The sequence below is a fragment of the Danio rerio genome, chromosome 20 (assembly GCF_049306965.1).
Source record: "Danio rerio strain Tuebingen ecotype United States chromosome 20, GRCz12tu, whole genome shotgun sequence".
NCBI classification, from domain to species: domain Eukaryota; kingdom Metazoa; phylum Chordata; class Actinopteri; order Cypriniformes; family Danionidae; genus Danio; species Danio rerio.
The window spans coordinates 1,165,001-1,174,373 of NC_133195.1; the positions used below are offsets into that span (position 1 = coordinate 1,165,001).

The 9,373-nt window shown below is 41.4% G+C and overlaps 1 protein-coding gene across 3 annotated transcripts in view; it reads left to right on the plus strand.

Annotated features, from left to right (window-relative positions):
• The window catches only part of pnrc1 (proline-rich nuclear receptor coactivator 1), an 8,938-nt gene extending 275 nt beyond the window's left edge, over positions 1-8,663 (plus strand). The window contains exons 1-3 of one of the 3 annotated variants that reach the window (XM_073932034.1): positions 1-178; positions 3,280-3,567; positions 6,735-8,663. The exon at positions 1-178 is cut by the window's left edge and continues 275 nt beyond it. In XM_073932034.1, coding sequence (XP_073788135.1) covers positions 1-178; positions 3,280-3,567; positions 6,735-6,770 — 502 coding nt within the window. In that variant the 3' untranslated portion in view covers positions 6,771-8,663. 3 annotated transcript variants of the gene reach the window in all.
• The last annotated feature ends 710 nt before the right edge of the window (positions 8,664-9,373 follow it).

Consider the following 9,373-nt stretch of genomic DNA (forward strand, 5'->3'; position numbering starts at 1 on the left):
TGTCGAATCAAGCGTGGGCAATAAAGCAGTGAAGATTAACAGATCAAAGCAAGTGCTCTTGAAGAAAAGAGGACGAAACGTTCACAGCAAAGCCAACAACACATCAGCAAACATCCACAGAGGCAGCGCTAATGAAGAGCTCAAACCTGCTCAGTCCAAACCAGCACCCAATAAACAGGTAAAGGGCTTTATGCAAGGGGCGGAGGTGTCTCACATATTGGGTTAAGGGGTTAGTTCACCCCTCAAAAAATGAAGATGTACCCACTGTTTACCTCAATTTACTTCCATTGAACACAAAATATGTTGAGGAACGCTGAATACCTGTAACCACTGACGCACATAGTAAGTAAATATCATAGAAGTCAATGGTTACAGGTTTCCATATTTCTTTAAATTATCTACGTGTGTTGTTTAATGAAGGGAAGAAACTCATAATGGTTTGAAACGAGTAAAGGATGAGTAAATGATGACTTCAGAAATTCATTTATCAGGTGAACTATCACTTTGAAGATTTAGCTTAGTCAGTTGTTGTACATAAAAACCCTGCTGAATAATCCAGCTTAAACCATTTGGCTGGTTTTAGCTGGTCGACCAGCCTGGTTTTAGAGGGGTTTTGGCCATTTCCAGGCTGGTTTCCATTCATTTCCAGCCTGGTTTTAGCTGGTCTGGCTGGAAAATGATCAGCTAAAACCAGCTTGACCTGCCTGGTTTGGTTTAAGCTGGACATAGCTGCTTTTGGCTGGGCTCCCATCCTGGCTAGGCTGGTCTAGCTGGTTTTAGCTGGTCATCTCCCAGCCTGACTAGCTAAGACCAGGCTGGAAATGGCTGGAAACCAGTGGTCTAAACCCCACTAAAACCAGCCAACCAGCCTAGGCTGGTTTAAGCTGTTTTTTTCAGTAGGAAAAGCTAGTAATTTAAAACAATTAACAGTGTTTTTAACACACACTATTGTAAATACTTGAATTTATCTGTTGTGTTTATTTTATTGTTGCTATGGTGACACAACAACTAACTAAATTTAATCGTAATCGTGGCAAACAGTTTTGGAGAATTTGATGTTCACCCTTTAAAGAGATAGAGAGGCACTTTAAAGGTGATGTATGTACGTTTGTGACTCTTCTAAAGCATAGAAATACCATCATATCTGGGTTCATACGGTCGTGGTAAACCTGGCAAGTCATGGAATTTTCACATGGCATTTTCCAGGTCTGGAAGACTTTTGTAAAACCCACAAGGTTTTGGAAAAGTCATGGAAATTACATTTACATTTAGTCATTTAACAGACATTTATGTCTAAAGCTACTTAAGCTGCGGTCACACTAGAGTTTGTGCTTGCAAAATTCTGTCGTACGGCGCTGTGAAAAGTGGCGGGGTTAAACAATATATGATTAGACATTAATAAAAGTGAGCGATTGCACCATATATTAAATTTCTAATTATAAATAGTCTTCTATTGATCTCACTCAATCACCTGATGTGATTTCGCAGGTAAGAATTCACCAAGCTTGAACTTTCGAATGCAGTGAAATGCAAAACACGTGCTTGCGTTTACGGTTTCCTGCATTCGCATGACTATGAATGGAAGTCTATGGAGTGAAAAGTGCAGTGTGATTGCGGCTTTGCCATAGAAGTAGTTTTACCTTCTATCGCTAGTTTAACAAACTGTTAAGATTATCTAAAATTAGTTTGACATATATCTGTATAATGGAATGGAGGTTAGTTGTTTTTAACTTCTTTTCTTTTCTTGGCCAAAGACTTGCTCTCACATTATTAGTGCTGCGTAAACATCATCTAATTTACATAGATATAACAAGAAAGTGAATCTATTGCATGTTTTATGATATGCTGTAATAAATTTAAACGTTTCTTATGATTTACCACGTTTGTGTAGACATTACATGAAACATTAGGTCATGAAAATTGCAACCCAAGCTCATTCTGGAAACGTAGCCCCGCGAACGTTTCTGGAGGCCGCGATTTACGTGGCCGGAGGTACATACGGACGCGTTAAGTTTTTTTCGAGCGAACGCTGCAGGGCGATGTGGCGCCGCTCCGCTCCTCCTCTTCGCGCTCGCCGGCCTACAGCTTGCCTCCGAGTGGAGGGCTTTTCCAATGCAACCAGTTAGTCCGCTTAGCTCACATCGTTGCGTCGGCGGAGCCGAGGCCCCGGAGGAGGAAAAGGAGTCGGCCGTGGGTACGACGACCGGGATCGAGTCCGGGGAACAGCGGTTCCAGAAATCAGGTAAGATGAAAAACGGAATCCGAAAAATAAGGGCGAGAGTGCAGCGGGATCCGAAAACGCGGTCGAAATCGAAGACGAGGGCTTTTGCTTTTTTTTTCTTCTTGTTTTTCTGGACGGCTTTTGCAAACTGTCGCTCGGGTTTAGAGGAGGAAGAGGAGGGCGGCCGGGTCAGCGGATCCGGCGGCTTTTCGCGCGAGAACGGCGCGCTCCCGAGAGGCGCCCGAGACGCGAAAAAGCGCGCACAGCGGCCTCTTGCGGATCCGCGAAAACAAAAAACGATTGAATACATACCTCCACGGACGTATCTCGCGGTCCAGAGAGAGCCTCATAGATATCATGTTAAAGAGAACCTCTTTGACATGATCAGTTGTAGATACAAAAACTCCTTTTAAATTGAAAATATTCCTTCTATGTGGTGCTATTGCTTTTATTTTGAGCACAGTTTAAATTACCCGCTCCTGTTCTCAATCTGGCAACCTGCGCTTGCGTTTGTTTTGATCCAGGAGTGCAATACCTAGTTCAACCACTGGGGGTCAAACTTGCACACTGCACCTTTAAAGATTGCCACTAAGTGAAATGGCTTGCCTTGAAGGCACGGTAAAGTCTAGATAGGATACAGCTGCAGATGCTCAAAGCAATATAGCATCATTTTTGTGAAAATCTACAACAATAATTAATATTTATACAATAGTGTGAGGGTTGGGGTGGGGGTAAGCGTTAATAAAATACAATTAATGGATAATTTAATAAATATAATGAATAATACTCTGTATAATTACTGTTTTTACATTACTGTGGGGGTTGGGGTTAGGGTTGCGTAAGGGGTAGACGTTAATAAAATTCAACTATTGAATCATTTAATAAATAATTCTCGTTAAATTTCTACCGCAGCTGTATCCCTCTAGCAGCAACGCTTTGACGCCACTTATGAATAAAATAATCGCTGACACTTTTTGGATGTTTCAGATCACAAAGTAAATTAGAAACGATCATAGACAAGACATCACCTGAGCTGTGTGTTTCATGTTTGTCTACAGCAGCCGAAGTCCTGCACTGCAGAACGAGGAAGCCAGATCAGCAGAGCGTCTGTCCTGAACTGCAGCCGCCTGGAGCAAACCACAGACAACCTAAACAGACGGACACATCAGAGCAAGCACCAAATAAACACAAGACAGGACAAGCCCACCTCCACAGAGAAGAGCCCAGAAAACATCCTGAAGCAGGGGAACGCCTCCACATCCTCGGATGCAGAGAAGACGTACGCCGGTGCAAAATTCAGCGAGCCGCCATCCCCCAGCGTCCTGCCCAAACCGCCCAGACACTGGGTAGGAGACCACGCTCCTCAGCACACACACAAACACTGCAGCAGAGAGCAGATGTCTGAACACCTCAAAACACTGCTGAAGGTCCAAACTGACTCACTTTGATAGATCATCCAGAGGACTACTGGATGTGTCAGATGTTTAATAAAGCACCCTTAAATGATGAACTTAATGGGATGGACCACAATTCCATTGACTCCGGTTTTCATGAAGCCTCACAATAGTCCCCGGAAGTAAATGTCGAAAACGTGTCCAAAACCACAACGTCTATTTGACATCCACAGAATGATGCCTTTTTGACCACCAAAATAACGACACAAACTTGCATCAAACTGACGTCAAACATTCAGGACAGTCCTGTAATCGATTTTTGTAGAGCACCCTCGAGTTAAACATGAAGTGATGGACGTGGTGAAGGAACAAATCCTGGCTCTGCCATCTGAATATCACCGCAAACATCCAGACTTGTTTTGGTTCAGACCAGGGGTCACCAACCCTGTTCCTGGAGAGCTACCTTCCTGCAGATTTCAGTTTGCAACCCTGACCAAACACACCTGTTTGTAATTATCAAGTGCTGCTTTAGGTACTATTAATTGGTTCAGGTGTGTTTGATCAGGGTTGGAACTGAATTCTGCAGGAAGGTAGCTCTCCAGGAACAGGGTTGGTGACCCCTGGTCCAGACCATCATCGCCCTCAAGTGAGCACCTTGATGTCAAAACGACATCAATAAATGTCAAAAATGCAAATCGGGCTGGTGTCAAAGCCATGACGTCTATTTGACATCCACACAATGATGCCGTTTTGAACGACACAAACTTGCATCAAACTGACGTCAAACATTCAGGACAGTCCTGTAATCAGTTTTTGTAGAGCACCCTCGAGTTAAACATGAAGAGATGGACGTGGTGAAGAACAATACTCGGGTTGATGGTGGCAGGAACAAATCCTGGCTCTGCCATCTGAATATCACAGCAAAGATCAAGACTTCTTAGTCCAGACCATCCTTCCCTATCAAGTGAGCACCCTGATGTCAAAACGACATCAGAAATGCAAAGTAATCTGACGTCTGCACAATGACGCCTTACGACCACCAAAATAACGACACCTCTCTAACCCCACAAAACCCAATTGCCCACATCAAACTTCCTGGAAGTATTTGAAGGCGGGGTGAATCACGGGGTGATTGAGTAGTTAGGACTCTTGTTGTCACAACTCTGTTTGTATGCCACTGTGATGGATGTGGTCAACACTGTTATTGGGTGGCAGGAACAAATCTTGGCTCTGCCGTCTGACTGTCGCAGCAAACAAATCAAGACTTGTTAGTCCAGACCATCTTCACCCACAAGTGAGCACCCTAATGTCAAATCGACATCAATAAACGTCAAAAATGCAAATCGGTCTGGTGTCAAAGCCATGACGTCTATTTGACATCCACACAATGATGCCTTTTTGAACGACACAAAATGCACAAACAAGCATCAAACTGACGTCAAACATTCAGGACAGTCCTGTAATCAGTTTTTGTAGAGCATCGAGTTAAACATGAAGAGATGGACGTGGTGAAGAACAATACTCGGGTTGATGGTGGCAGGATCAAATCCTGGCTCTGCCATCTGAATATCACAGCAAAGATCAAGACTTCTTAGTCTTGACCATCTTCCCCTATCAAGTGTGCACCCTGATGTCAAAATGACATCAAGAATGCAAAGTAATCTGACGTCTGCACAATGACGCCTTTCGACCACCAAAATAACGACACCTCTCTAACCCCAACAAAACCCAATTGCCCACATCAAACTGGAACTATGTAAAGGCAGGGTGAATCACGGGTGATTGAGTGGTAAAAACTGTCACAACTTTGTTTGTATGCCACTGTGATGGATGTGGTCAACAACGTTGTTGGGTGGCAGGAACAAATCTTGGCTCTGCCATCTGACTGTCGCAGCAAACAAATCAAGACTTGTTAGTCCAGACCATCTTCACCCACAAGTGAGCACCTTGATCTCAAATCGACATCAATAAACGTCAAAATTGCAAATCGGTCTGGTGTCAAAGCCATGACGTCTATTTGACATCCACACAATGATGCCTTTTTGAACGACACAAAATGCACAAACAAGCATCAAACTGACGTCAAACATTCAGGACAGTCCTGTAATTGATTTTTGTAGAGCACCCTCGAGTTAAACATGAAGAGATGGACGTGGTGAAGAATAATACTCGGGTTGATGGTGGCAGGATCAAATCCTGGCTCTGCCATCTGAATATCACAGCAAAGATCAAGACTTCTTAGTCTAGACCATCTTCCCCTATCAAGTGTGCACCCTGATGTCAAAACGACATCAAGAATGCAAAGTAATCTGACGTCTGCACAATGACGCCTTTCGACCACCAAAATAACGACACCTCTCTAACCCCACAAAACCCAATTGCCCACATCAAACTAGAACTATGTAAAGGCAGGGTGAATCACGGGTGATTGAGTGGTAAAAACTGTCACAACTTTGTTTGTATGCCACTGTGATGGATGTGGTCAACAACGTTGTTGGGTGGCAGGAACAAATCCTGGCTCTGTCATCTGACTGTCGCAGCAAACAAATCAAGACTTGTTAGTCCAGACCATCTTCACCCACAAGTGAGCAATCGACATCAATAAACGTCAAAATTGCAAATCGGTCTGGTGTCAAAGCCATGACGTCGATTTGACATCCACACAATGATGCCTTTTTGAACGACACAAAATGCACAAACAAGCATCAAACTGACGTCAAACATTCAGGACAGTCCTGTAATCAGTTTTTGTAGAGCACCCTTGAGTTAGACATGAAGTGATGGACGTGGTGAAGAACAATACTCGGGTTGAAGGTGGGAGAAACAAATCCTGGCTCTGCCATCTGAATATCACAGCAAAGATCAAGACTTCTTAGTCTTGACCATCTTCACCCACAAGTGAGCACCTCGATCTCAAATCGACATCAATAAATGTCAAAAATGCAAATCGGTCTGGTGTCAAAGACCGTGTCCCCACATTGATGCGCTTTTGACCACCAAAATAATTGTAAAAAGAATTACACTATAAGAAAAGTTATTAAACTTTAAATAAACTAATTTATTTTAGTTTAGATTTGATTACAATTGGCCGATTTACACTGGATTTTGTATCCCTACAGGCAGGTAAACTACCTTCACGTCAAACTGGCATCTAACATTCAGGACAGTCCTGTAATCAGTTTTTGTAGAGCACTCTCGAGTTAAACATGAAGTGATGGACGTGGTGAAGAACAATACTCGGGTTGATGGTGGCAGGAACAAATCCTGGCAAAAAACCAAGACTCATTAGTGCAGAACATCTTTATCCACAAGTGATCACCTTGATGTCAAAATGACATCAAAAAAAGTCCAAATTCCAGTCGATGTCAAAGCCATGACGTCTATTAGACATCTGCACAATGATGTCCTTTTGACCACCAAAATAACGACACAAAAAGTATTATAATATTGGAAAAGTTGGTAACCCTTTATAATAACCACACACTGTGAATCATTTATTAAGCATTAGCATAGTGAATTCATCATCTGTTAAGCATTACCTCTTACATTAGTAAGCAGTTTATCACTGCAGCTGCAAATGCTCTATTCTTGACTTATAACCACATTTATAATATGCTTCATACTTGTACTTTCAGCGTTTTTGACTGGTTGATTTTTAATGACTAAATTAAGTATCGCATTATTTACAAACCATTTGCATTTAAGAGTAGTCGATGTTTTTAAGATCATTCATAATGAGTTAGTAAATGATTAGTGAACTGTTCAAATTAACATTTATAACTCTTATTATTCAGGCATATAATAAGAGTTACTTCGTATGTTAATTAATGCATCCTATCATGCTTGAATAACATAAAAAATAAATCATTAACAAGATATGAAAGTACAATTATTAAGCACTTTATGAATGTGGTTGTAAGTCAAGAATGTATTTGCATCTGCAGTTATAGACTGCTTACTAGTGTTTATTAATGTAGATGTTTGTATTATGTATGTATTAATGTATTTATTAATGTATGCTTAACAGATGATGAATTCACTATGTGCTAATGCTTAATAAATAATTCATAGTGTGTAGTTATTGTAAAGTGTTACCGAAAAGGTTTATTCATCTGAAAGCTTCAATAACAAACCACAAATTCAGACTGGATTTTGTGTTCTTGTCAGTCCTGTCAGCGATTTTTTTCTAAAGCACTCTTGAGTTAAACATGAAGACTTTCCTGTCAGTTTACCTGAAGACTTTATTTAGCTTGGGTACTGAAGCGCAGTCATTATTTTGCACAGGAATGGAAAGTGTGTGAGATATTTGTGTTTGTCGGGCAGACGCTCCAGGATGAAGAGCTGGACTGCTGATTGCAGTGAAATGGGATTGTTTGTATCTTGTATCGAAGCACTTTGGACAGTAGAGCAGCCGCTTGCGTCCACTTCAGACAATGATGTGTTTGTGTCATGTGTGCTGCACTCTTTGATTTTAATCTTGAAGAATGTACTCTGTTTTGCACATGATCTGCGGTCACGCTTGATTTCAAATTCTGGTCCCACTTTATATTAAGTGGCCTCAACAAATATACGTCAAAAAAATAAATACAATGTACTTACTGTGTTTATAATGTGTTTGAGAACAATTTTGAGTTGGGATAGAGGTTGGGTTATGGACAGATTTGGTGGTATGGGTAGGTTTAAGGGTGGGTTAAGGTGTAAGGGATGGTCAACAGTGTATTTACAAATGTAACTACAAAAGTTAATTACAGATGTAATTACATACATGTATTTAATGAAGCATAAGTACACAGTACATACATGCATTTACACAATAAGTACATTGTAAAAAACTATTAATTCCTGTGTAAGTACATATTAGTTAAGGACACAATATAAAGTGGGACCTATATTCTTTCCCCAATGTTGTTTTGTATTATCTGCATAATTTCTGCAAAAAAAGATTTGTTTTCTATTGTGTTCAACAACAAAAAAAACTAGTGTTTTGGGTTTTCTCTCATCTTGTTCTTCTGCGCACTTTGAAATAAATTATCTTTGTTTGTGTTTTATGACTAGAGGTTTATTTGTAGTCTGTAAATTTTCCTCTGAGCTTGCGTGCAGTGAAAGGTTTCAGCAATTTCTAGATTCAGATCTGCAAAAATATTAGCTTCATTTCATATACTCTTACGCCCCATTCACACAGGGCGTCAACGCTTGACAAAGAGCGTATCTGAAGTTAGGGGTGATGTGACCTTCATAGCAGCGTCAGCCAATGAAACTAGTCAGCAGTCGGATACTGTCTGAGCTGGGGTATTTGCATAAAGGGATCTGATGTTGGAGATCCCTTATTATAGTGGGCATATCCCTTATTTTCACATCCCAATGTTGACAGGTATGCTGTAGTTGGGTTACTAAAGCGTGAAGTTTTTTTTCCCTCTCTCATGATTATTGTACTGTTTATTTTATGTTGTTGAGTGTGACTTGTTGCTGTCAACTGTCTGCTATTGCTGTAAACCAATGACTGTAAAAAATATGGACGACGCGACAGCCCTTTTTCCCATTGAACGCCTTGAGGGCAAAACGCCTGCTTGACGGGCACAAACTGTCGCAAAAGACTGCTGAAATTGGAGCCTTGACATGCGCAGAAGGATTGTCTGATGGAGCCAGAGGAGGAGCCGCGAAAATGAGCGGAGTCGAGCTTCCAACCAAACGCTTTATGTAAAATCAACCACGCCCCCCGAACTGCTCAGCATGCGTTTGCTGTCATATCAACACAAAT